Raw genomic sequence first — 26,763 nt, forward strand, 5'->3', positions numbered from 1 at the left:
GCTTTCTCAGCTGCTCTAGCACATTCTCTGAAAGCCCTTGTGGGAATGCCCTCTGACTGACTTGCTCCATCCTCCCAACCTCCCTGTCCACAGAGATGGTAGAGAGATATCACGTTACCATAAACATCACGAGCAGTAGCTTCATCAGCCCACAGAGCTGGTAAAATTGCTCTCAATCCTTTTTTCCATGCTGCATCCCACAAGAGATATTCAGAAGAGGATAACAGGCAGGAAAAAAGGTGTTTGATATCAGCAGGGGTTAAAATGTTAGCAAACAATGTAGCTTTAAGGAGTCCGCTAAAATATTCACTTGATCTCCCAAAATCTTTTTGGGCTTTGGCCAGTTCTTTGACAGAATCAACAGAAAGGGGGCTATAATTTGGCTGGAACCCCCCGTTTAAATCAGAGATATATGACATCGGGGCTGCAGAAAGGAGCTGTGCTGTTTCCGGCTTCTGTCTGCCGACCTCAGCATCTCTGGTTACACTGCCGTGGGAGGGGCGGAGGGAAGCCGCGGCGGGAGCAGGAGGGGGGGCCGGGGCCGGGGCGGGAGGGGCCGGAGGAGGGGCCGGGGCCAGGGCGGGAGGGACCAGAGGAGGGGCCGGGGGAAGGACGCAGGGAGGGCGGATTTCGGGGGCGGGGTACTCCGAGCAGAATGGGTTGTTGGGAGAGCGAAAAGGATTATGGGAAGAAGAAAGAGCCGACGTGGCCACGTGGTGTCCACCATTATGGTCCGGGGAAGTTACCTGACGCGGATCGGGGGTACAAAGGCGGGCACTAAGGTTGTGGGACATGGTATTACAACTTGGGGAAGCAGGGGAAGGGGTAGGGTCCCAGGAAGTCAGGCCAGAAGTGTCCGGGTTGGAGACAGGGAGCTTCTGAGGGAAACTAGGGAGTGTAGCTTTCTTCAGAATGTCTTGTGCCGGAGCTGGGGGTGGGGAAAAGGGGTTCGGAGAGGGAGAACATAACTTGGAGGGGGATAGATCGGGTTTTTGGGAACAGAGGTGTTGAAACTGTTCCCGGATGGGTTTTCCTGCATCTTTAAATTAAATTTTACAACATTTCTTATCTGCAGGGCTAAAAAAGCAAATTTTGTCGGAGAGGTGTCTCCTGATTTCCCTGCTTTCAATAACTCATTACCAATTTTTCCCAAAAAGCCAAATCACTAATATTTTCAGTTGATACATCGGGAAAATGAAGAAAAAGCCATCTGACAAATTGTTTAACATCTGTTTTTGAAAATCGGATTTTTTCACTCTTAAGAATGTTCAAAAGATAATAATAGACACCCTTGTGAGATACAGAAAGCCTAGCACCCATTTTGTCTATGATTTTAAATTTTGTATCTCAAATTTCACCAACCCAGGTGGGGGGGGGGGGGGGTGGGGACGAAAAAAAACCTGCGGCTGGCAGCCTGCCAAAAATAGAGAGAAAAAAAAAAACCTCGGCCCTCCGCGGCGGGCCTGAGAACAAAAGGCAGGGAAACACCCCCCTCCCAAAGAGGGGAGAAACAAGAGAAAGGTAAAACTTACCAATCCAGCTGCAGGACAGGGAAACGGAAAATCCTGGGATGGTGTGTTCCACCTGAAACTGACTTTTGAGGGTACGTCAAAAGCTCCCAGCTTCGTCCACAGGAGAGCAACTCACTAAAACGGAGTGTGTTCTTCTGAGGTAGCTTGCCGGCCAAAGGCTTAACGAACAGACTGGAAGAATGTCCGAGCCCCTTTCCGTGGGCTCCGGGGATGGTCTCAGAGCCGCACGCCTGGGCGCCAAGCTGTCTCAGTCTCTCTGCAAGCCTCTCAAAGTCCCTGGGCCTTACCCGGGTCGGCAGAGAATGGGGGGAGCAGCCCCAACACGGCCGACTGCGGGGAGACACTCTCTGTGCCCCGAGGGTGCTGAGGGCACTCAGGCTGGTTGCCTTCGCTGCAGCAGAGACGGCAGAGACATCGGTGGAAGAGAAAGGGGCCGACTCCCAGCAGGGGATATTCCAAGGTTTTATTAAGGAGTCCCGAAGGAGCTCCTGCACCTCAGGGGGCCTCCTGCCGAGAGTGCTGGGGGATGTCCGGAGCTCACATTTAAAGGGGGGAGGAAACCAAAGTAGATAACATCCTACTGACCAATAGGTATCTCTGGGGGATGGGTGCTGGGGGGATAGACATACAAAACAGCATATGGGACAGGACTTGGGGGGCTGACCCCTAGCCTCTGGCTAATCACTCGATAACTTGGACCGAAACTTCTGGATAGGGGGCTGGGATGCTAAGTGACTGACAGAGAGCCAGGGTGGGGGTTTTGGAGATCTCATCCCGGGAAAGGGATAACACAAGTAGAAGGAAAGGGGGGGGGTACAGTCTGGGATAAATCATTTGGGAAAAACATGGGAATACAAAACAAACTACTTCAAAGTATTACAAAATATAAGAACGCACTACAACAGAAGATGGTGAAACACACAAAATTACAAGAAAAAAGAAACTATCAGGAGAGACATCTCCCCATACCATCCCACTTACAAAACCACACCTGATGGTGTAATTACACCTCTTCCATAATTTCTTGGTCCAGTAGCTACCCACTGCAGTTGCTGCAGGGTGTGTTTCGTATTTGCAAGGATAGAGCATGGCCTGGTGTCCCTTCAGACATGAAAGGCGCATCTTGTAGCTTGGGGAGGCTTACCTTGCTGGCACCCAAGACAAAAATGACTAATGGCCAGAGAAACAGAGCAAAAAGATCTACACACTACTGTGTATCTGATTGCAAAAATAATGTCATCTATTGGAGTCAAAACAAAAGAATGGCAGCCTCCATGTTACTACCTTGGGTGGCTGCAGCTAAAGCTTTAGGGCAGTCGGACCATCCTGGGTGCCTGTTAAGTAAGCAAACCAATGCTGCCTCCCTCACATTGAGTGGCTGCTCTCAGACACAGAGACCATCAGACACGCCACCTTGCAGAACAGCGATAGAGTTTTTACTCTGGGCACATGGGCATGGCTGTGTAGACTCTGAGGGCATGTGCTGCATGAACCTCTCCAGCCACAGCGAGTCAATCCACAAGAGCATTCAGGTACTGAAGGAAGGGGTCAAGAAGCTTCAAGTGGAAAACAAAGACTGGGTCAAAAAACTTTTCCAAACATGGGGACTAAAGAGCTTGGATGAGGTCTAGCTAAAAGAGGACTATAATTTCTCTAAGTGGTTGTTGTTGTATTGTTAATTGTCCCATGTTTGTTTGGATGCTTTTAGAAAATCTCACAAAATTCTTTCAGTTCCATCTTTCTTGTAAAAGAGAAAGGGGGAAGATACCCAACACAGGCTCCTCATAGACTCCTTGGAGGAGAGAATTGGAGGCCAGGATGGCACAAAAACCTCTCAGAGACTCTGTGTGGGAAGGAAAATCCTTGAAAGTACCTAAAAGTATTCTTAAATCCATAAAGTACCTTAAAAATTTTGAGTATCTCAAGGCATTAATGAGCCTCTTTGAGTATCAGTACAAAGCTCTCAAGGGACTCATTAAAGCAGATAATTGGGGCCATGATTGCACAAACCTCTCACAGAGTCTGTATCAAAAGGGAAACACCAAGTACCTTCAAATAACTGAAGTACCTTGAAGCGTTAATGAGCCCCACTGAGTGTTGTTACTGACAAAGCCTCTCCAGGGACTAATTACAGCAGATAATTGGAGGCCATGATTGCACAAACCTCTCAGAGACTGCAAGGCAAAAGCCAAAGCCAAAGTCCTTTGAAAAACCTGCAGTCCCTGCAGGGAGCATGAAGGAGCCCCCAGGGCCATTGCTGAGCAAGGCTCCCCAGGGACTCCTTGCAGCAGATCCTTGAGGCCACTGGGATGTGGGCTAGGGGGGGATGCTGAGGGCAGCACAAGGGGCTGCCAGTGCCCAGCCTGGCTGGGGCTGTGCCAGGAGGCCCCAGGGCCTCAGGACAAGGTGTCTCCTCCCAGCCCTTGCTGGCACAGACCCTGCTGTGCCCCAGGGCACCAAGACTTGGCTTCTCTTTGTCCCCACCTGTCAGCACTGCCTGCAGTTCTCTGCTCTGCCTGGGGGCTGGGGACACTTTCTCAGTCGTGTCCCTCTCTGGGACCCATTAAAAGTCCAAGAAACTTTGGAGTTGGATTCTGCCTTGGAGTTCTGGAGAGGTTTCTTCAGCTGCCTCTCAGGGACTGATGTTCAGGGCCTGAGCACAAAGCCCCAGAGGCTGATTAAAGTCCTTGTGCTGTGTCTGTGCTGCTGAGCTGGGCTGGGCTCCTGGCACAGAGGCAGCTCCTGGTCACCAAGAAGAGCTTCAAAAGCACATTTCTCTGGATGAGCAGCTCTTGTGCCAGCCCAGCAGGGCTGGGGCACTGCCTGCAGCCAGCCCGGGCACAGCCCAGAGGCACAGAGAGCTTCAATCAGTCAGGGCTGGGAAGGGGCTGAGAAGTGCCTGGGGCACAATCACTGCCCGCCCTTGGCACAGGAACCTCTGGCTGCAGGACAATGCAGCTGCAGCTCCTGGAGCCATCTCCTCAAGCTGGAACATGCCAATGCCTGCAGAGCCTGTGAGTACATTCTCTGCTTGTCTCTTGTGCAGAGCAGCCAGGGGTGCCCAGGGCTGTCCTGCAGAGCAGGGTCCTGCAGCCCAGGGCGCTGTGCTGGGGCAGGGACTCTGCTGCCTGCCAGGGACAGCTCTCAGCCAGCCCTGGCAGCTGCTCCCAGCACTGGGGGACAAGATCTGGGTGGGAGGAGACAGCTGGTGAGGCTTGGAAGTGTTCTCCTTGTGTGGGGAGGATGCTGCATTGTTCAGGAGTGCTCCCAGCATGGCATTTAACTGCAGAACATTTCCAAGTAGAATGTACAGGGAGCACAGCAAGGCAGGGCCTGAATAAAAGGTAAGCCCCTTCTTTATTAATCTACTTCTCTAGGTTGCATGGATGGGAAATTGCACACAGATATTCATCCCTCAAATCAGGTGGAGAATTTTTTTTTTTTCCTCAGATCTTACAAAACCAGGCAGTGAAAGAAATCAGCCCTTAGGGGCAGCATCAGTTTTGCTTTTCCAAGAGCTCCTTAAGGTTTTTACCATGTTTCCATCAGAGCCTGCAGAGCCAGAGCTGCCCCTGGGCAGTGCCTGAGCTGGGAGGGCTCTGCAGGGCAGAGCTGAGCCCCCAGGGCTGGGCTGGGCTCTGGCAGCACTGGCAGGGCCCAGCCCTGGGCACAGGGAAGCAGCTGCTGGCAGGGACAGCTCCAGGCAGCAGAGCCCTGGGCAGGCAGTGGGGGGAAAGTGCCCCCGGCCTGTGCTGGGATATTTCAAGTCCTCTCCAAACACAACTATTCCATGATTACTTTTCTTACAGATCCTCATGCCAAGGCATATCAAATGTCGAACAGCAGCTCCATCAGGCACTTCCTCCTGCTGGCATTGGCAGACACGCGGCAGCTGCAGCTCCTGCACTTCTGCCTCTTGCTGGGCATCTCCCTGGCTGCCCTCCTGGGCAACTGCCTCATCATCAGCGCCGTAGCCTGCGGCCACCACCTGCACACGCCCATGTTCTTCTTCCTGCTCAACCTGGCCCTCGCTGACCTGGGCTCCATCTGCACCACTGTCCCCAAAGCCATGCACAATTCCCTCTGGGACACCAGCAACATCTCCTACACTGGATGTGCTGCTCAGCTCTTTTTCATTCTGTTCTTTCTTGGATCAGAGTATTACCTCCTGACCATCATGTGCTACGACCGCTACGTGTCCATCTGCAAACCCCTGCACTACGGGACCCTCCTGGGCAGCAGAGCTTGTGCCCACATGGCAGCAGCTGCCTGGGCCAGTGCCTTTCTCACTGCTCTCATGCACACGGCCAATACATTTTCCCTGCCCCTCTGCCATGGCAATGCCCTGGGTCAGTTCTTCTGTGAAATCCCACAGATCCTTAAGCTCTCCTGCTCACACTCCAACTTCAGAGATCTGGGGCTCATTGTTGTTAGTTGCTGTTTAGGTTTTGGTTGTTTTGTGTTCATTGTTTTCTCCTATGTGCAGATCTTCAGGGCTGTGCTGAGGATCCCCTCTGAGCAGGGACGGCACAAAGCCTTTTCCACCTGCCTCCCTCACCTGGCCGTGCTCTCTCTGTTCCTCAGCACTATTATCTTTGCTCACCTGAAGCCCCCCTCCGTGTCCTCCCCATCCCTGGATCTGGCCCTGTCAGTTCTGTACTCGGTGGTGCCTCCAGCCCTGAACCCCCTCATCTACAGCCTGAGGAACCAGGAGCTCAAGGCTGCAGGGTGGAGACAGATGACTGGATGCTTTCAGAAACATTAAACTGCTGGCCAATTTACGCCAATTACTTGTAATAAAGGGAATCTTTGATACTTCTTGTTGGTTTGTTTGTGGGGTTTTTTCTTTTCTTTTACTTTTTTCATATTTTCCACAAATAAATGTCATTGTTTGTGCCATTTCTCATTTTATTTCTCTCCATCTTCCCTGTGGCCACAGACATTGTCAATGAGGGGCTGCGCTCTTGGTGCCTTTAAAGGAACTAAAGGATGTCCCAGCAGAGTTTTCTGCAGAGATGCCCTTCTGTTGCCTTCTCTGGAGCTGCAGCAGCAATGTCTGTGTGCAGAGCTGGGGCAGATCAGTGCTGGCCCAGCAGCTGTGCCCAGCAGCAGCAGCAGCAGCAGCACTTGGTGTTGCCAGTGCTGCTGCCGTGGCCCTGCCCCGCTGCCCTGGTGGCGCTGGTGTTGCTGCAGGGCCTGAGTGCTCTCGGGGCCGGGCACAGCCCTGGGGGTGGCAGTGCCGGGGCTGCAGCAGGGACAGGCCATGGGCACTGCTGGGGCAGCGCTGACGCCTCAGGCCAGGCCCTGGGGGCTCCAGGCTCCTTGCCCAGGCTCTCTCAAGAACACGGCCAGGCCAATGCTCAGCACAGGAACCCCCGTGAGCAGCCCCAGGCTGGCCGTGGGCAGGCTGGGGGCAAACAGCATGGCTGGGGCTCTGCAAGGGCCCTGGGGCAGACGGGAAGGAGCAGCAGAGCAGGGGCTGATCCATGCCCAGTGTGCTGCACAGCCCAGGGCAGCGTCCCAGAGCGTCCTCATGCAGCTGCCAACAACATCCCCCCTCTGCAGCCCTGGCCTCTCCCCCAGTTCACACAGGTGCCCCATCCTTGCAGGTACAGACACGGCAGCACTGCCTCAGCAGCCCCTGTTTGCATTGCACACAGCAGGGCCAGCACCCCCATGCTGTTGCTGTGGGGACATGAACCTGAGGGAGCACAAATGCCATCAGCCCCTGGGGCCAGCAAGGCCTGCGGGACACCAGGGAAACCACTCAGCTTTGTCCTGGCCTCTGCAGTCAGCCAGAAAGTTTGTTCCCATCAGCTGGGACTTTCCTGTGCACTGCAGATGCTGTTGCTCAGAGCCAGGGCTGCCTGGCAGCCACCCCCAAACTGTCCTGAGCATTTCCTCTGCTTCTCCTTTGCTTTCTTTACTATTCCCTGATACAGATTTATTCCTCTTTCCCAGCCCTGTTGCCTCCCCTGCAAACAGCCCATCGCTGTTTGCCCTTTCCTCTCTGGCCCCACTCCCCATTGCAGTTCCTGACTTGGCCCCATGGGAACGTCCCTTGGGCAGCAGGATCATCCTACAAGTGCTGCAGGAATTGTCTGCAGGCTCCTGCAGTGCCTGCTGCTGCTCCCTTGCCAGAGGCACCCCAGGCCAGGGGGGCACATCTGGGCTGCTGTGTCTGCCTCTGGGGCTCCCTGTTCTGGGCAGTGAGGAGGAGCTGCAGAGGCTCTGCAGGACTGACAGGATGGGCTTTGGGGCTGCCAGGAGAAGCTGAGGGACCTGGGCTGCTGGAGCTTCTGAAGAGGAGGCCCAGGGCTCATCCTGCAACTGCCCCAAGGGTGGTTTCAGGTGTTGTGAACGGCGGAAGAAATGCCTCACACAATATGCGTGAATAGCAAATCCCAAAGTTTATTGATAGCTCGCACGTATTTATATTGGTGTTAATGAAGCTTATACATATTGTAAAAGCTGAGCTCATTATTGGCTAAAGCACACTTAGATCAACCACACCTCCTTCTATGCTCTAATGATTATTTTGTTTCTATGTTTACATTCTTGTAGCTTCTCTACCTAGGCTATCTTCATTTTCTGGCAAGCGATTTTCTCCCCCATCTTCCTGTTTCAGCCAAGGTCACTGTGACCTATGTCAGTGATTGGACACTGGTTGCACAATCCCCAGCTTGTTTCCCCTATCCTTATCCAACGGTATCACATCAAAGTGGCCCTTCTCAGCTAGCCAATTATCCAAAAAGCTCTCAACATTTCCCCCGTTTTTCTGTTGAACAAGCATGGTTTGATTAAATGCGGTAGTTATCATCTTTCGCACCATATTCTGTAAGCATATACAAAAACATGGCAAAATTAATACTAACAACAAAGCTACAATAGCTACTACAATGCTAACCTTAACAATAGAGCGTAACCATGATCCTAAGCTTAAAGATTTGAGCCACCCATCAATACCAAGGCCTGATTCTACCTGTAAGTTCCCAGTTAACCTCCGTAACTCAGAGAGCTGTGAGTGTACAGACTGTGCATGATCAGAAAGATTCATGCAACACATGCCCTCAAATTCATCACAGCCATGGACTTGTGCAAGTAAGAGAAAATCAATTGCAGTTCTATTTTGAAGTGTCGCATGGCAAATAGAATCAACATCAAGCAAAAGACTAGAAATCGCTAAAGAAGTTGCATTTGTTTGTTTAGCAAGCCGACATCCCAACTTGTTTAAAATAGCACGAGCACCTGCTACTGATACCCCTGGAGCTAAGAAAGATGCTGCAACTATGGCCGCTGGAGACCAAAACTTTACATCATCCTGGCAGTCGGCTGCAAATGCATGAGCCATTCGTCTGCCTCTATGATGGCGGCGGCTCATGTTTAGTATCATGGACATGTTGGGTGTAAGTAGAGACAGCCGTCCAAGTGTACATGGTCCCCCGTGCAGCATTGATGGGATACCGGCCCAGGCACGGTCTCCACATATCAGGAAATATCCTGCTGGCAATTGAATAGGGTCATTTGATGAGACTGACACTCTCTTTGTTGTATAATTGCACCAGGCCGATGCATTTCGATAGACAGCCATGCTGGAAGTTACAACATTAGAATGGTTCTTGACTGACAGCAGGCTTCTATGGTTAAAATGAATGCATGCATCTGCCATCACTGACCTTAACAGCTCCAACTCTTGGGGTTCCTGTGGTGCTATAGGAAAGTGAGAAACCCATTGATCCCAATTATCCACACTCATCCTAGCATTGCTGACCTTACAAGTTGGTACATGCAAAGGGCACGGCCAGGGATCTGCCGGCAATCCAACCAAACAGGTTGTGAATGGATTGCCAGGAGAAGATAATGACAGGCAAATAGTCTGCTGTTTAGTTAAGTTTGCCAGGGTGACCCATATGTTAGTCTTGGGCTGAAGTGGGGCCCATGCCTGATGGTCTACACTGTCCACAAAAGAAGCAAAAATTAATAACGCAATAGCATAAGGTCTCCATATCACCCTGATCTTTCCAGGCACTATTTTGAACCACCCGGCCATCATGTCTGTCACAAACTTTTAAGAATATCTCTTTTTTCTCAGATTTAGCTTCTTTAGGTCCTTCAAACAATCCTTCCACACTTGGTTGGGATCCTGACCTTCTGAAATAGGACCTATCACACTTGACTGTGACAGAGGAATATTTTTATCACACTTAGTCTGCAAAATACATGACTGAGATAGCCCCAAAACACGTTTGACTAAATGTTGTGTTTCCCATCTAAACCATGCAAGGATTTTCTGTTCTGGGGATTCATACAACTGTAACCCTTGGAGGCCAGGTAGTCCTGTAAACGATTTAAGTTCTCTCTGCCAAGAGTTAAACTGCCAATAGAAATTATACTTTCTACACCACAATTCAGATAATTGGGATTGATGTACCCACTTAGTTTCCTGACAACCTCCACAAAAAAGCAGTATCCATGCAGCACAATGTCTCTCTTGACACTTAATACAAGCTAAATTTCTAGGCCCTTTAAATTCAAAATCAGAAAACATTGAATGCAAGCTTAATATGTTATCAATAGATTTGCACCGATCAACTGCTCGATCGATGGCAGCATTACACTGTCCTTTCAGTTCAAGAAGTATCGGTCGAAGGATGATCAACAGCCTTGTCTCCACTCGCTGACGATCTTCTTCGCTCAGCTGATCGAGGTGTTCCATCAAACACAGCTGCTCGGGTCCATTTAGCAGGTATCCACAGAGATCCTGTAGGGGTAGAAACACAAAGATACCCACGACCTCAATATAACACTTTAGCAGGACCTTGCCATTGTCCTGTTTTAGGATCTCTGTATCTTACCCATGCATCTTGCTTCACACCATCTGTTTCTTGTACATAATGACGAATCACAGCAGGAACCTTATTTTCCCCGAAAACACACAAGTGGTTCAAAACAAACAAACACTTCAGCAATCTTTCTTGTGGCTCTCTGATATCTGTGTACTTACTCAGATATGTTTTCAAGGTACCATTTGCTCTCTCTACGATCGCTTGCCCTGCAGGAGAATTAGGGATGCCTGTTACGTGTTCTATCCCCCACATTTGCATGAATTGCTTTATTCTTTTGCTACAGTAAGCAGGCCCATTATCTGTCTTGATGCGCTGTGGCACTCCCATTACTGCAAAACAACTGCTAAGATGTCTCTCCACCTGCCCTGCTTTTTCACCAGTCTGTGCTGTGGCCCATATAAAATGACTGTAAGTGTCTATGGTAACATGTACGTACTTCAACATCCCAAACTCTGCCACATGTGTGACATCCATTTGCCAGGTCTCATTTGTGCTCAGCCCTCTTGGGTTAACTCCCAGACCTAGTCCACAGCCTCCATTATGATGACTACATATAGGACAGGCTTTGACTATTGCCCGTGCCTCCTCCATAGATATCTGAAATTCTCTATGGAGGCCTTTTGCATTTTGGTGGAACATGGAGTGCGCCTCTCTGGCTATGGTTTGTTTGGGAATCGGAGTTGCTTGTGTGATTGAGACTAATTTATCTGCTTGCATGTTACCCTCTCCCAGACCAATATCCCATTTGTGATTTCTGATATGGATAACACAAAAAGAATGCTTTCTTAGCTTAATTGCTCTCTGCAACTGCATAAACAGTTCATGCAAACTCCTGTTTTGAACCTCTTTTATAGAGGCATCCTCTATTTGCTCACACACTCCTGCAACATACAAAGAATCCATCACGATGTTGAGAGGCCCAGAGAAATGCATCATGGCCCATACAACAGCCAACAGCTCCATCGTTTGTAAAGTACCCATCTCGGTAGCTTGGAGTATATGATGATGCCATTGTCCCTCTTTTGGACATTGCCAGGTCACTGCAGCAGTTTTGGATTTTCTTCCTGCATCCATATAAACAGTTATAGCATCCAATAAGGGCTTTAGTGATCTTTTTGGGCATTGAATCCAACCCCACTGTCCTATCCAATTCAACGGTATATTGGGAATATCATCAGTGGCAATCACACTACCGGCTCCCAATAGGGCCTCTTGTAACTCCATACTGTTTGCCAGATACCATGTCAATGTATCCTTTTTCATTGGTATCTGTATCTGATCAGGTTCCTTTCCCGTAATCTGTACCGCCCGTTCACAACCCTTTTTGAGCAAATCAGCTAAAATTTCAATTTTTTGAAGAAGGGTTTTATGTTGTTGAAGTGGAGGAGATATCCATTCCAAGGCCCATATCTCCCCTGTTTTTCTGTTATGCTGAGTAAGTGCACCCAGTAAAAATTTTGGTCCACACCAAACTGTCAACTGTATAGGAAGATCAAGATCACGTCTCCGAACACTGCCTTGTGTGACACAGTCCAATATCTGCTGCAGTGTCTTAACCTGTTCAGGGGTTATACGAACAGGCTGTGCCGGATCAGTTCCCTTTAGCAAAGGTCGAAGTTCATCTAACAGTTCATTAGGGATACCAACAATGGGGCGTAGCCACTGTAGGTCTCCCAGTAATTTCTGAACATCATGCAATGTATGCAATTTAATGTTTAATTGCAATTTCTGAGGGGTAACAATTTGATCAGTAAGTGTCCACCCCAGATATTTCCAAGGTGCAGATAACTGAATTTTCTCAGAAGCTACAGTCAATCCATAGCGCTTCAAAGCATCGTGTATTGCCTGAATTTGTTGACCTGCAAAAGGTTCTGGTTGTGCAAATAAAATATCATCCATATAATGGTAAATGATTGTGCCAGGCCAGGCATGCCGTAAGGGTTGTAAAGCTGCATCGACATAGAGTTGACACAAGGTGGCGCTGTTCCGCATGCCCTGGGGAAGAGAAACCCATTCAAATCTCTTGTCCGGCTCCCCTCTGTTTAAAGCCGGCAGAGTGAATGCAAACGTCCGAGTGTCTCGAGGATGCAGAGCAATAGTAAAGAAGCAGTCCTTCAGATCAATAATCAAAAGTGGCCAGTTTCTTGGCAGCATAGCTGGATTAGGTAATCCTGGTTGTAAGGCCCCCATAGGCTCCATTTGTTCATTTACAGCCCGCAAATCATGTATTAAGCGATACTTTCCCGACTTCTTTTTAATCACAAAGATAGGGGTATTCCATGGGCTTGTTGACAACTGTAAATGTCCTTGTTTATATTGTTCATATACCAGTATGTGAACTTGTTCGAGACTCTCCCTTTTTAAAGGCACTGCTTAACCCATACCGGAACATCCGTGGTCCAGGTTAATGGGATTGGGAAAGTCCATGCAATGGCCTTTAGCCCAAAGGGTGCTCATTTGTCAGTACTACTCCCATTTGAGCCAAAATGTCCCGACCAATGAGGCACTGCACAGTAGGAGGCAAAGGTACAACTGATAAAACACCCCGCACAGTTTTGCAATCAATAGTCACAGATAGCACGGGTGTGTTTCTTGCAAATGTCAGGCCTCCAACTCTGGTTACTGGCACTGTGGTTGGCTGTAATGGCCAGTTGTGGGGCCAAAAATCCGGACTCACAATGCTGGAGTCTGCGCCAGTATCCAATAATCCTTCCAAGGTTTGCTTTTCACCCTGATAATCCAATATTACAGTGCGCTTTGGTCGTTCATTCAGGTTCATTGTTAAAAGATTAAGCCCTCCAGTGGAACCAAATCCATGCTCTCCTCTCGACTGTGCTTGACGAGGGGGTAAAGTTTTAGCCAACTGTTCCAAAGGAATCAATTGAGCTATTCTTTGTCTTTTTTCGATTTGCATAGCTGGAAAAAGAGTATGCACCATAACACAAATCTCCCCTGTATAATCAGCGTCTATTACTCCAGATAAAACAAATAATCCCATCATGGTGGCCAATGATTGTCCCAGAAGTAAAGCTCCCATAGGTTGTCCATCAATGATGATTGGTCCCATTATTCCAGTTGGAACCTTTTCCGGTTGGGTCATCAGGGTTACTGCTGCTGCGGCTGCCATATCCAATCCGAGGCTCCCGGTGGTGGCTGGTTGAAGGGAAGCTGAGCTGAAGCGGTGACAGCTGCTACTTGTGTCTGAGAGTGGTGGCTGGTGGGCGCGCTGGCTTTCCCGTTTCCCGAGCGGCGTCTGCAGGCTCCGGTGTTGTGGGTATCCAAGTGACAATTGTGACACCAAACACTGATATCGGGACAAGCCCATCACATGTGCTCCGTACCTCCACACCGGTAGCATTTGAATCGGCCAGCAGATGGAGCCCGTGGAGTATTTATTGCTGGTGCCTGGAGTGGAGCGAGCGCGGCTAGCATTTGGTTTTGTGATGATTCTGCCTGTTTTTGTAACCCTGCTCCTAACTCCTTAATAGCATCTACTAACATTGCTTGAGACCACACGGGAACATTTGCTCAGCACCAGAGACACCTTTGCCTTGTTTGTCCCCACCTGTCATCATTGCCTCCAGTGTTCTGCTCTGCTTGGAACCTGGGGACACTTTCTCAGTCCTGTCCTTCAGAAGGATCTGTTTAAAGTATGAGAAACTTCAGTGTCTCAATCTCACTTTGAGTCCCTGAGAAGTTCTTTGAGCCCTCTCTGAGGGGCAGAGTCTGATGCAAAGAGCACCAAAGCCCCAGAGGGTCATTACAGCCCTTGTGCTGTGTCTGTGCTGCTGAGCTGGGCCGGGCTCCTGGCCCAGAGGCAGCTCCTGGCAAGGGCAGCAGAGCTGCAGAGAGACAGCTCTGGCCAGGAGCAGCTCCTGTGCACAGCCCAGCAGGGCTGGGGCACTGCCAGGGCCCCTCAGGGACACCAGCAGGGCACAGACAGAGCTCCCAGGGGCTCAGCACTGGCAGGGGCTGTGGCATGTCCCAGAGGGGGCTGTGTCACAGCAGCTCCTCTGTGGCTGTGTCATGGAGGCACAGCGCAACTGGGATGTCAGCAAGGGGCTGTGTGACAGCACAGAGTGGGCTTGTGAGGTCACAGATTGGGCTATGACACCACAGAGTTCCTTGTGTGAGGTCATTGAGGTGACTGAGCATCATAGAGGGGACTGTGTGACATCACAGAGCAGATTGTTACATCAAGGCATGGCTGTATGACATCATAGAGCTTGCTGTGAGGTCAAAGTGTGTGCTGTGACATTACAGAGTGGCAGTATGACATCACAGAGAGGGATTTGTGGCATCACTGAGGGGGTTGTGACATCACACAGCTGTCTGTGACATCATAGAATAGGGTGTGTGGCCATAGAGAAGATCTTGCCATCATAGAGGGTGGCTCTGTGACATGAGGGAGTGGGTTGTGACATCACTAGTTGGCTGTGTAACATCACAGAAGAGGCTGTGACATCACAGAACAAACTGTGACATTGCAGTGTCACTCTTTGACATGAGAGTCTTCTGTGACATCACAGTGCAGCTGTGTAACATCACAGGGGCTGTGTGACATCCCAGGGGCTGTGTGAGGTCACTGGGGAGGTCACTCTGCCCCGGCCCCCCTCACAGTTCCCCCCCAGAGCAGTCCAACCCTGCTCGTGCACAGCGGGGTCCCCTGTCCCCCCGGGTCCCCCCGCCCCCGGCGCCGCAGCCTCCCCCAGAGGATGTTCCACGAGATCGACCCCAGAGCCTGACACGGGGACGGGGGCCGGGGCCCTGGGGGTGGCACAGGGGGACAGGGACCCCCCGGCAGCGTCCCCGTGTCCCCCAGGGCCAGAGCCTGGGCCAGGGCTCCTTCACCCTGGTACCAACGAGGCCTTGAGAGCGCTGAAAAAATCCACAGCAAAGGAACAGCAAAAACCAGATTGAATATTAAGGGACAGCAGCACAGAGTTCCTTGGCAAGAGTCACTCTGCTGCTGACTGGACACTTCAGGCACACCAAGGAAACAAAGCAACAACAAAACCAAACAAAATCCAGGCAATCAAACCAGAAATAAACCAAGAACTGTCCCTGTGTGTGTGTATGAGACACGAGGACAGTGAGGGCAAGGATAAAAAGAATACAGCTAAAAAGCTTAACAGGCCTCACACTTAACAGGACTTAACTCAGACCTTAACCTTAACTGATACCTTCAACTTCACAATTTAGCAAATGAACAGCACTTAACAGTACGTAATCTAACTCACAACCTATGACTTAATGATTTAATGGTGGAAAAAAAATGAAACAATATTCAACTTAGATTATAACATATTAAACTTTACTTAGCAAAAAAAGCTCTTAACACCATTTAACTTATTCCTCATGATGTAACCTCACTTAGAGGCCTCACTGATTCAGCTTTCCAAGGCACCCAAGCCCCTCAGAGAGCAGCATTTCTGCCACATTTCCCCAGCACAGGCACTCCTGTGTGCACACAGACACAAAGAGTCAGTGCAAGGCACCTGGGAGAAATTCCCCTGAGGGCAGGAAATGCTCCCTGTGGATCCTTTGGCATCTCCCCAGCGGGTGAAGGGTTGAGCCTGGAGGAGTGGGGGGATCGGCCCAGGCTCCGTCGTTGTTGGGGATCCCCGAGTGCAGCAAACGGGAGAGTTCCCGGCTGGGAGAGGCCCCACTCAGAGGGAGTCGCTGGCCCAGGAGAGCTCCAAGGGCTCCTTTTGGAGCGCTGTTTGTAGGGCCCCAAGAGAGGGGCTTCAGTCCCAGCAATGGTTCATCCTGGCCGCACTTGGCACCAACAGCTTTCTTTAGCAGTGTGAGAACAGGGATGTTGTGCCACGGAGGGAACAAAAGCAGTTCCCAGGGCTGCTCCTCCAGAAAGCAGGAGCTGGTTGGGCAGCAGCAGTACCTGGAGCAGACAGTGTTTGTGATGAGCTGCAGAGGAGCTGAGCCCAGGGGCTGTTGGCCAAGGCCGAGCCCCAAGGAGCATTTCTCAGCTGGCAGGGCGGCCTGAGAAGGGGAGGGGGGAATGCAGCAGCACAGGGCCCATGGAACCAAGGGACCATTGTGACACTGTGGGGCCCTGTGAGACCAAGGGACCATTGTGACCCTGAAGGGCCCCATGGAATGATGAGACCATTATGACACTTTGGGGTGTCATGGAACCAAGGAGCCCTTGTGACACTGTGGGACACCATGGAATCATGGAGACCTTTGTGAGCCTCAGAAACCAAGAGGATGTTCTGACACTGCAGGGCCACATGGAACCAGTGAGACCATTGTGACACAATGAGGTCCCATGGAACCAAGCAGAGCATTCTGACATTGTGTGGCAACATGGAACCAAGGACCCATTGTGATACCATGGGGCCTCATGGAACCAAGGGCACCATAGTGACGCTGGGGAGATCCATAGGACCAAGGGAACCATTGTGACATTGTGAGGCCTCTGGAACCACAGAGACCATTGTGACACTGCAGGGCCAATGGAACCAGGAGAACACAGTATAGGTGTGGCTTGTTTGGCATCCTGGGGGCTGCCTGACTGGTCCAGCTGACTCTGGCATGTTGAGGGTCTCCTCTCATCTGCTACTGAAACACTGGGTCTCCATCCTTTCCTTCCTATGGAAAAGAACTGTCCTTCTCAGCCAGGTTCCCATGGCCAGAATTGGGATTCCACCTACAACATTGCCTGTTGAGACAGACTGGAGGAGATTGTTGGCTGGAAACATTTCATGTGTGGGGGAGAGGAGGGGGCAGGTCCAGCCTTGCCCTGCCCTGGAAGCCCAGCCCTGCCCTGCCCTGGAACCCCAATCCCCCCAGAGCCTCTATCCCAGCCCAGCAGTGGCTGCCAGTCCCCGGCACAGCACAGGCAATGCTCCACAGCCACCTCTGCAGCCCCAGCCCAGCTCCTGAGGGACCAAATGAGCCCAAGCCCCACCTGGGGGAAGGGCCCAGGGAGACCAAGGGCTATTGAAGGCTGACCACAAGGCAAGCACACATCTTGACCCTGCATCCTCTTGGAATTTCCATCTGAACACTGCTGGAATCCAGGAGTTGGTAGCTGTGTGTGTGCCTCTCTGCATCTTTTTTGTCTTTCTCTCTTTCTGCATCTTCTTCTGTTTCTGTGCTCCTGTAAATTCTTATTAACATGAAATTGAACAGGCTTAGAGTATGTGAAGTTGAATGGGCCAAGTCAATGCTTTGAGAAGTGTTTTTTGTTGATTGAATATCTGTTGTAATTTGACATTAGAAGAATTTTAAAAAGTGATACATAACTTTTTGTGTAACTGACAATCTGTTAAACCACTGAGATACTGAACACGCCTCTGTGAAATACAAATGTTAACGATGAAAACACCCAGGAACCTCCCCTTTCTTTCCCAGTCAACAAAGAAGCAGCGGGCTCCAGCCCCCATCTCAACCAAACCAAGCAACCCTGCCATGGGCTCAGCCCCTTCCCTCCTCCCCAGGCTGCCCCCCTCCATCAGCCCCATTCTGACCAAACCAAACCCCAACAACTCCCAAACAGGAAAACAAAAGAGGCTACAAAACCCCAACCAGAACAAAGCCAACCACAGCTATTAAAATCTCACCATCAAGTCCCCTCCCCGCAACACAACTAAAACCAACACCCCTACAATCTACAACCCACACAAAATAACCCTACAACTAAAACACAAAAAACCCTAAAACCAACCATAGAACCAATCCTAACACAACCCAACCACAACTTCCACCACACGCTGCCAGCAGGTCAGGTGTTTACTCTTTCAATACTTCAATCCTCCCATGAGTAAAAGAAAAGAAACAAAATACAAGCCTGTAAAAAACTAATATAAAACCATCAAAGTAAGTAAAGAAGAGATTAAATCCTAAAAAAAATGAATAAAAAATACTTTACTCTTAAAACTAAAATCCTCTTGTAAACTATAAAGAAAAAAACTCTTTTTCTTTATAACACAAAATAATATTTTTAAAAATTCAAATTATTATCAAAGAAAAACCTCCATAAACTAAAATAAACAAATGTCAAAAATACTTTAATTTCATAAAATGCTTAAATAGGGAAAAAAAGTAATCCAGTATCTCCAAGACAAGATCTCTATTCCCAGAAATAAAAATAATTTTAAAAGTAAATAATAAAAACTTATACCTTTAAATGAGTCATCTTTAAAACAATACCTCATAAGTCAACATGGCCCATCAGCAAGCTGTGAAAAAGCTTGTAGCAATAAAAACAACTTCACAAGAACAAAGTTCCCAGACAGGTTTTATCCATGGCAAAATTAAGAGCCACAAAAAAGTATATTTTTTCCTCTTGTAAAATATCTCCACAACCTTAACAAGAAAAACTCCTCTCCCTAAGTAAACTAAAGAAAAACAATTCTATAAATAGTAAACTAACTAGAAATTTTAAGTTTACATTCTTTACATTGTCAGTAAAAAAAAAAAGTTGTAAAGAAAAAAAAGTGTTCTAAATAAATTATTTAATTCTTACTACATTTTTTCTTTATAAATTTATTTTAAATAAATTTTTCTATATACCCTTTTAAAATCTTAGGCCTACTTTATTATTCTCATATTACAATCTCACAATAAAATAAATAGATAAATAATTACTGACACTAAAACCCCCCATACTCATCAATCCATTAATTAAGAAATCTCAATAATAGAAAAATCTTAAATTGACAAAACAAAACCACTACAATGTCATAATAAATCTTTTGCCAAAGTTTCTCTGATTTTCTGAACTTCCCAGGGAAGGCTGTTTGGTTGTTTTGAGCTCCTAGAATCTCTTGTACTGGTATTTCTCCAGTGCACCTAACTCAGAGGACACAAACAATTGTAATTCCTTTTAAATATCTCCTTGAGAGAATTATTTTAGGAATGTGAGTCAGGGCTTGTCTGTGCTGCTTGGCCCAGCCCAGGCAGGGCTTTCCCAGCCACATTCCACACTCCATTGCCCAGCTGGAGCCACTGGTGCCTCTGAGTTGTGCTGCCCCAGCCCCAGGGACGCTCTCCTTGTCTGCCCATTCCCCCACGGTCTCTGGGCAGGGATGGCCTCACTGGGGGCTGCTGACATCCTCAGCAACTTGGAGGCTGCTGCTGAATTTCCCTGCTCCAGAGGCTTGTTCAGCCTTCAGCTCTTCAGTGCAGGAATTCAGTGTCCCAGGGCTCATGAACATTCAGAACACCTGAACAAGCCAAGCCTCTGGGAATCATTTGATTTTAATTTTCAAATCCTTTGTGGTTAAGTAGATCTCAGTAGTGCATTGAAACTGAATACATGATATTTAAACAGACAGCGAGAAAAGATTTTTTAGGTCCTGTTTAGATTTGTTTTCTTGTTAATTCAATCATATGTGCAATCTCCAATTGACACTGAATCCAAGTACCTCCTCATGCAGTTTGAATGGATATGAAAATCAAGACCCTTCATGGCTGACAATCAATCAGACTCTGTCCCTACCCCCAGCCCACCATTTCCCCCATCCAAGCCCTGGCACTCAGAGCAGCCTTGTGCAAATCTGAGCTCCCTCCAGCCCAGGCTGCACCTGCAGCTTTCAGCTCCTTGGCTCCCACTCCCACCTGCTTTCCTTGGAGAAGGAGCTGCCCGAGACACAGAGGGATGTTCATTTCTTGTCAGCCAACAAAGCCAAGGGAAGGCGCAGCTCCATCAAATGCAAAAGTCATTCTTCTCCCTGGCTCTGCCCTGCCCCTGATCCCCCCAGCCTGTTCTGTTTCCTTCATCCCTGCATTGCCAGGGACTCTCTGGGACAAGGCAGCTCTGCTCTGGGGATGGAGGGAGGTGCAAGTGCCACCACTGGAGTGGGAGCCACAACTCACCAGGTTTGTGTCCTTTGGGGGTCAGGAACTGGTGAGACTCAAAGGCACAGAAAGTTTCTCTTCATGGCCAACAGACCATGGTTGAAGAGGACACAATTTAATAACAATCATACTCTTCCCAGAGCTAAGTGCAATGTCCCAGCAGCATCTGAGGAGTCCACCATCCACAAGTGATTTCCATACTAGAATTAATTTTAGACAAACGTGATCCTGTAGTAGATATAAACACAATTACATACTTGTATCAGGATGCTCATCCTGGAGTGGGTACAAAACAGCTCCAACAATTCCTGATTTGCAAAGCTGTCAGTGGTGGACGGAGAAGGGAGGTCAGGCTGTTTTTGGTGCTGAGGAAATGCTGAAACCAGCCTGACTCATTTCATCTCCTCCTGTCCTGGCTGATCTCCCCTCTTTCCCCTTCCACCCATTGGCTTTTGTCTCCCACCAGGCCCCCGGTGAAGAGCCTGGCTCTGTGTTCTCCATCCCCTCCTCGCTGGCACTGCCAGGCTGGGATGAGGAGCCCCTCAGCCTTCCCTGCTCTGGGCTGGACAAGCCCAGCTCCCTCAGCCTCTGCTCACAGCCCAAGGGCTCCAGCCCCACCTTGGAGGCCCTTCCCAGACCCTGCTCCAGCTGCCAGACATCTTTCCTGCCCTGGGCAACCCAAGCCAGGCCACAGTGACCTGGATAATCCCCGTCCTTGATGTCCTGGTCACACAGCCCTGGCCCCTTGTCCCCATGTCAGGCTCTGGGGTGGATCCTGTGGAACATCCTTTGGTGGATGCTGTGGCTCCAGGTGGGCCGGGGGGATCCCGGGGGACAGGGACCCCGCTGGGCATGGACAGCATTGGACTTGTTGGGAGAAACTGTGAGGGGGAGCTGGGGCCGAGTGACCAACCCAGTGACCTGACACAGCCCCTCTGGGATGTCACACAGCCCCTCTGGGATGTCACAGCCTGCTCTGTGAGGTCCCAGCCCCTTCTCTAAAGTCACACAGCTGGTCTCTGATGTCAGAGCTAACTCTGTGAGGTCATAGTCTGTTCTGTGATGTCACAGAGGCAGTCTATGACGTCATAGGTGATCAATGACCTCACATGACCCACTCTGTGATGTCATAGCCCACTCTGTGACCTCATGTTCCCAGATGATCAATTGCCTACACCAGGTGAGCTGACACCTGGAGCTTGTTCTCCACATCCCCAGGCCTATGGAAACCACACAAGGCCCATTGTGTGAGAAGGGGAACTGGAAGTTCAGCAGCCTCAGGGTCCTGCCAGCTCAGCCAGGCCCACTGGAACATTGGGGTCCACGACCACCAGGGACCACCAGAGAGACCCCCAGGACAGAAGAACACATGGGTAAAGGGGAGGGGATGTATGTCAATGATTTTGGGGAAATGATTATCATATGCATGTTTAGTCCATGACAATCAATGAATGTGTGTGCAAAATACAGAAAATAAACACAAACTCTCCTGTACTCAGCATGCACAGCTTGGGGAGGAGCTCTCCCCCTTGCATCCAGCTGAATAAAGAATGCTGCTTCTTAATGCTACATTAGGGCTAAAAAGAGTTTTCTGTTTTACCGAATCTTTGGTAACGCTCCCACTGCCAATGAAAGCTCTGTCTGCTGCTGTTCACAGACAGAGAAGGGCTGGGGGCAGATGTGGGGCTCAGAGGCTGCCTGGGGCACAGTGACCATGAAATAATCAGGTTTTCAATGTTCTGTGAAAGAAGGAGGGGCAGCAAAAAAACTTCTGCACTGGAATTAGGAAGGGCAGACTTTGGCCTATTGAGGATGCTGATTTGGGGAGTACTGAATCAGGTCCTGATTTGTTTTAAGGGAAACAGCCCTTAAAAACAAAGGGGTCCAGGAAGGATGGACACATTTCAAGAAAGTAATTTAAGGGGGAAGGAGCAGCCTGTCCCAGTGTGGCAAAAGATGAGCTGGTGAGGAAAATGACTGTCCTGGCTGCCCATGGAGCTTTTGTGGGAACTCGGGGGATAAAAGGACTGGACACTCAAGAAGCATTTAAGGATTTCGATGGGTTATTCAGAAAGAAAAGTTGAGATGTGAAAGCTCAATTAGAACTTCACCTGGCGGCTTCTGTAAAAAAAAAGGTTTTTATAAAAAAAATTATAGCAAAAGTAGGGAGAAGAAGAACCTCTACTCTTTATTGGATGCAGTAGAGAATATAGTAACTAAAGATAAGGAAAAGGCTGAGCTACTTAACAGCTTATTTGCCTCACTTTTCAATATTAGGACAGGTTTCCCTCAGGACAAGTGTTTTCCTGAGCTGGTAGATGGGCACAGGGAGCAGAACAGCCCCCTGGAATCCAGGAGGAAGCAGCTGGGGACATGCTGAGCCACTCAGATGCTCATAGGTGTATGGGATCAGATGGGATCCATCCCAGGGGGATGAGGGAGCTGTGGATGAGCTCCCCAAGCTGCTCTCCATCATTTACCATCAGTCCTGGCTCAGCAGGGAGGTCCCAGAGCACTGGAGGTGCCAGTGTGAGCCCATCCCCAGGAAGGGCAGGAAGGAGGAGCTGGGGAACTCCAGGCCTGTCAGCCTGACCTGGGTGCCTGTCAAGGTTATGGAACAGATCACCTTGAGTGCCATCAAAGGGCACCCACAGGATGGCCCAGGGATCAGAGCCAGCCAGCGTGGATTTAGGGCTGGCAGGTCCTGCCTGACCAACCTGGTCTCCTTTTATGCCCAGGTGACCCACCTGTGGATGCGGGAAAGGCTGTGGATGTTGTGTGCCTGGACTCCAGCAGAGCCTTTGACTCTGTCTCTGACAGCATTCCCTGGAAAAGCTGCAGCCCACGGCTTGGGCAGGTCCCCTCCTGGCTGGGAGATTTAAGAGCTGGCTGGAGGCTGGGCCCAGAGAGTGGTGGGGATGGTGCTGCACCCAGCTGGTGTCCAGGCACTGGTGCTGTCCCCAGGGATCTGTGCTGGGCCCAGTCCTGTTTAATATCTTCACTGATGATCTGGGTGAGGGGATCGAGTGCAGCATTCACAAATTGCAGATGGCACCAAGCTGGGTGTGAGTGTGGATCTGCTGGAGGGCAGGACAAGAAGACCCAGCCTTAAGCTGCACCAGGGGAGGCTCAGGCTGGACAATAGGAAGGAGTTCTTCACAGAAAGGGTGAGTGGGAACTGGAATGGGCTGGCCAGGGGGGAGGTGGCAGAGTCACTGTCCCTCTCCAGTGGCACTCAGTGGCATGGTCTGGGTGACAAGGCAGTATTAGGGCATTGGTTGGACTTGATGATCCCAAAGGTCTTTTCCAGCCTATTTGATTCTGTCATTCTGTGATGATTGGGACACTCTGGGACCTTTGTGACACTGCAGGGCCTTGTGGAACTAAGAGGACCAGGGTGACACCGTGCAGCCCCACAGATCCAGGGCTCCATGGTGGTGCTGTGGGGCCAAATGGACCCAGGGAGTGCCCCGTGACACTCTGGGCCCTCGTGGAACCACAGAGGCCATTGTGACACTGCAGGGCATTGTGTAACCAAGGGGTTTCACCATTTTGACACTGCAAAACCAAGGAGACCATTGGGAGACTGCAGGGCCCAGTGGAACCAAGGGGCCGTTCTGACACTGCTGGGCCTCATGGAACCAAGGAGACATTGTGACACTGCAGGATCCTGTGTAACCAAGGGGCCACTGTGACACGATGGGGCCTCAAGGGATCTGGAATAATGCTGTGACACTGTGTGGCCTGGTGGAAACAAGGAGTCCATTGTGACTCTGAGGGGACTTGTGGAACCAAGGGGACCATTGTCACATTTTGGGGCCCCATGGAAGCAAGGAGTCCATTCTTGATCTGCATGGTCTCATGAAACCAAGGAGACCAGTGTGACAGTGCAGGGCCTGGTGTAACTAAGAGGCCGTTGTGACACTGAGGGGCCCCTTGGAACCTAGGACTTCTATGCAGATGTCACCAAGCTGGATGTGAGTTTTGATCTGAGAGAACATACGAGTGGTCTGCACAGGGACCTTGATAGGCTGGACCCAGAGGATGAACCCAACAAGGTGAGGTTTAACAAATCCAAGTGCTAGGCCCTGATATTTGGCCCCAGTGCTACAGGCTGGGGACAGAGTGGCTGGAGAGCAGCCAGGCAGAAAGGGACCTGCAGGGACTGATGGACATGAGGCAGCAGTGTGCCCAGGTGGGCAAGAAGGCCAATGGCTCCTGGCCTGGATCAGGAATGGTGTGGCCAGCAGGAGCAGAGCTGCTGTGCCAGCACTGATCTGCCCCAGCTCTGCACACAGACATTGCTGCTGCAGCTCCAGAGAACGGAACACAAGGGGATCTCTGCAGAAAACTCTGCTAGGAGATCCTTTAGTTAATTTAAAGCCACCAAGAGCACAACCCCTCATTGACACAGTCTGTGGGCACAGGGAAGATGGAGAGAAACAAAATGAGAAATGGCACAAACAATGACATTTATTTGTAGATAATATGAAAAAAGTAAAAAAAATAAAAAGAAATTCCAATTGAAACCAACAAGAAGTATGAAAGATGAATTTTATTACAAGTGATATGCAGAAATTGGCCAGCAGTTTAATGTTTCCGAAACCATTCAGACATCAGTCTCCACACTGCAGCCTTGAGCTCCTGGTTCCTCAGGCTGTAGATGAGGGGGTTCAGGGCTGGAGGCACCACCGAGTACAGAACTGACAGGGCCAGATCCAGGGATGGAGAGGAGATGGAAGGGGGCTTCAGGTGAGCAAATATTGCAGTGCTGATGAACAGGGATAGCACAGCCAGGTGAGGGAGGCAGGTGGAAAAGGCTTTGTGCCGTCCCTGCTCAGAGGGGATCCTCAGCACAACCCTGAAGATCTGCACATAGGAGAAAACAATAAACACAAAACAGCCAAGTGCTAAATAGACACTAACAGAAAGAAGCCCCAGTTCCCTGAGGTAGGATTTGGAGCATGAGAGCTTGAGGATCTGGGGGATTTCACAGAAGAACTGGCCCAGGGCATTGCCATGGCACAGGGGCAGGGAAAATGTATTGGCCGTGTGCATGAGAGCAGTGAGAAAGGCACTGGCCCAGGCAGCTGCTGCCATGTGGGCACAAGCTCTGCTGCCCAGGAGGGTCCCGTAGTGCAGGGGTTTGCAGATGGACACGTAGCGGTCGTAGCACATGATGGTCAGGAGGTAATACTCTGATCCAAGAAAGAACAGATAGAAGAAGAGCTGAGCAGCACATGCTGTGTAGGAGATGTTGCTGGTGTCCCAGAGGGAATTGTGCATGGCTTTGGGGACAGTGGTGCAGATGGAGCCCAGGTCAGTGAGGGCCAGGTTGAGCAGGAAGAAGAACATGGGCGTGTGCAGGTGGTGGCCGCAGGCTACGGCGCTGATGATGAGGCTGTTGCCCAGGAGGGCAGCCAGGGAGATGCCCAGCAAGAGGCAGAAGTGCAGGAGCTGCAGCTGCCGCGTGTCTGCCAATGCCAGCAGGAGGAAATGCCTGATGGAGCTGCTGTTGGACATTTGCTGGGGCTGCACATGGGCACCTGTTTGTGGAGAAAAGGACAGTGAAGAGTTAGAGGAGATACCTGTAAACAAAATCAAAGCCTTTTCCCATACACCCTCCCCTGGAACACACAGACAGCTTTTGGTGTTTAAGAGTTCTAGGATTTTCTTTTTAAGCTCCCCCTATGTCTCTTCTTCTATTCTTAGATATCAGGAACTCCCAGGCTGAGGGCAGAGGCTTGGCTGGGGCACAGGAGGGAGGGGGCTTGTTCAGAGGGAGGGGCTGCACTGCAGGGGCTCCTGTGGGCATCTCTAAACTCTCCCTGCCACAGCATTGCTGGGGTTTGGTTTCTCTCATTGCCTGATCTTCTCTCTGCTTCCTGCAGATTTCCCTCCTGCAGGTGTTTCCCTGTGCCTGATCTCTCCCTGCCAGCACTCACAGACCCCAAATCTCTGTGCACTCTCCTTGGCCCTACAGAACCCTGCCTGTTTGCAGGGCACTGGCTGGGGGCAGGTTCTGTTTGCAGCTTGGAGAAAGGACAGCTCAGACTGAGCCTGATGGCTCCAGCAAAGGTGATGCTGCTGCTGTCCATGGGCAGAGGGGCTGAAAGCACATTAGGGATCTCCTGTGAACCTATTGATCACTGAAAGGAACAGTTCGGATGTCTCAGGATCTTGTCAAAATTAATAATTAATAATTCAGAATTAATCTTTAATATGTATCCCCTCCTCCCTGCCATTCTCCAGTAGTAGTAAACTGAATACCTAGTCTTAGGAAATTTCCTCATTTTGAACAAAACCCTTGCCCTGGAAATATTCTATGACTGATCAGAACTCCTCAGCATGTCAGAATTTCATGAGCATTTTACCTCCCCTGCCCCAGAAATACACAGAGTTGTACTCACAGGCTCTGCAGGCATTGGCATGCTCCAGCTTGAGGAGATGGCTCCAGGAGCTGCAGCTGCATTGTCCTGCAGCCAGAGGTTCCTGTGCCAAGGGCTGACAGTGATTGTGCCCCAGGCACTTCTCAGCCCCTTCCCAGCCCTGACTGATTG

At 50.0% G+C, this 26,763-nt stretch overlaps 3 protein-coding genes across 3 annotated transcripts in view; 2 read left to right on the forward strand and 1 right to left on the reverse strand.

The window, feature by feature from the left end:
- The window catches only part of LOC143692689 (uncharacterized), a 365,642-nt gene that overhangs the window by 145,546 nt on the left and 193,333 nt on the right, over nucleotides 1-26,763 (forward strand).
- On the forward strand, nucleotides 5,365-6,297 carry LOC129131478 (olfactory receptor 14A16-like). Its single transcript, XM_054650469.2, has one exon. It carries the CDS (start codon nucleotides 5,365-5,367, stop codon nucleotides 6,295-6,297), a length of 933 nt encoding a protein of 310 aa, XP_054506444.2.
- LOC143692598 (olfactory receptor 14J1-like) lies at nucleotides 24,794-25,381 on the reverse strand. The gene has a single exon (XM_077172849.1). It carries the CDS (start codon nucleotides 25,379-25,381, stop codon nucleotides 24,794-24,796), a length of 588 nt encoding a protein of 195 aa, XP_077028964.1.

This window comes from Agelaius phoeniceus (assembly GCF_051311805.1).
Source record: "Agelaius phoeniceus isolate bAgePho1 chromosome W unlocalized genomic scaffold, bAgePho1.hap1 SUPER_W_unloc_2, whole genome shotgun sequence".
Lineage (NCBI taxonomy): Eukaryota > Metazoa > Chordata > Aves > Passeriformes > Icteridae > Agelaius > Agelaius phoeniceus.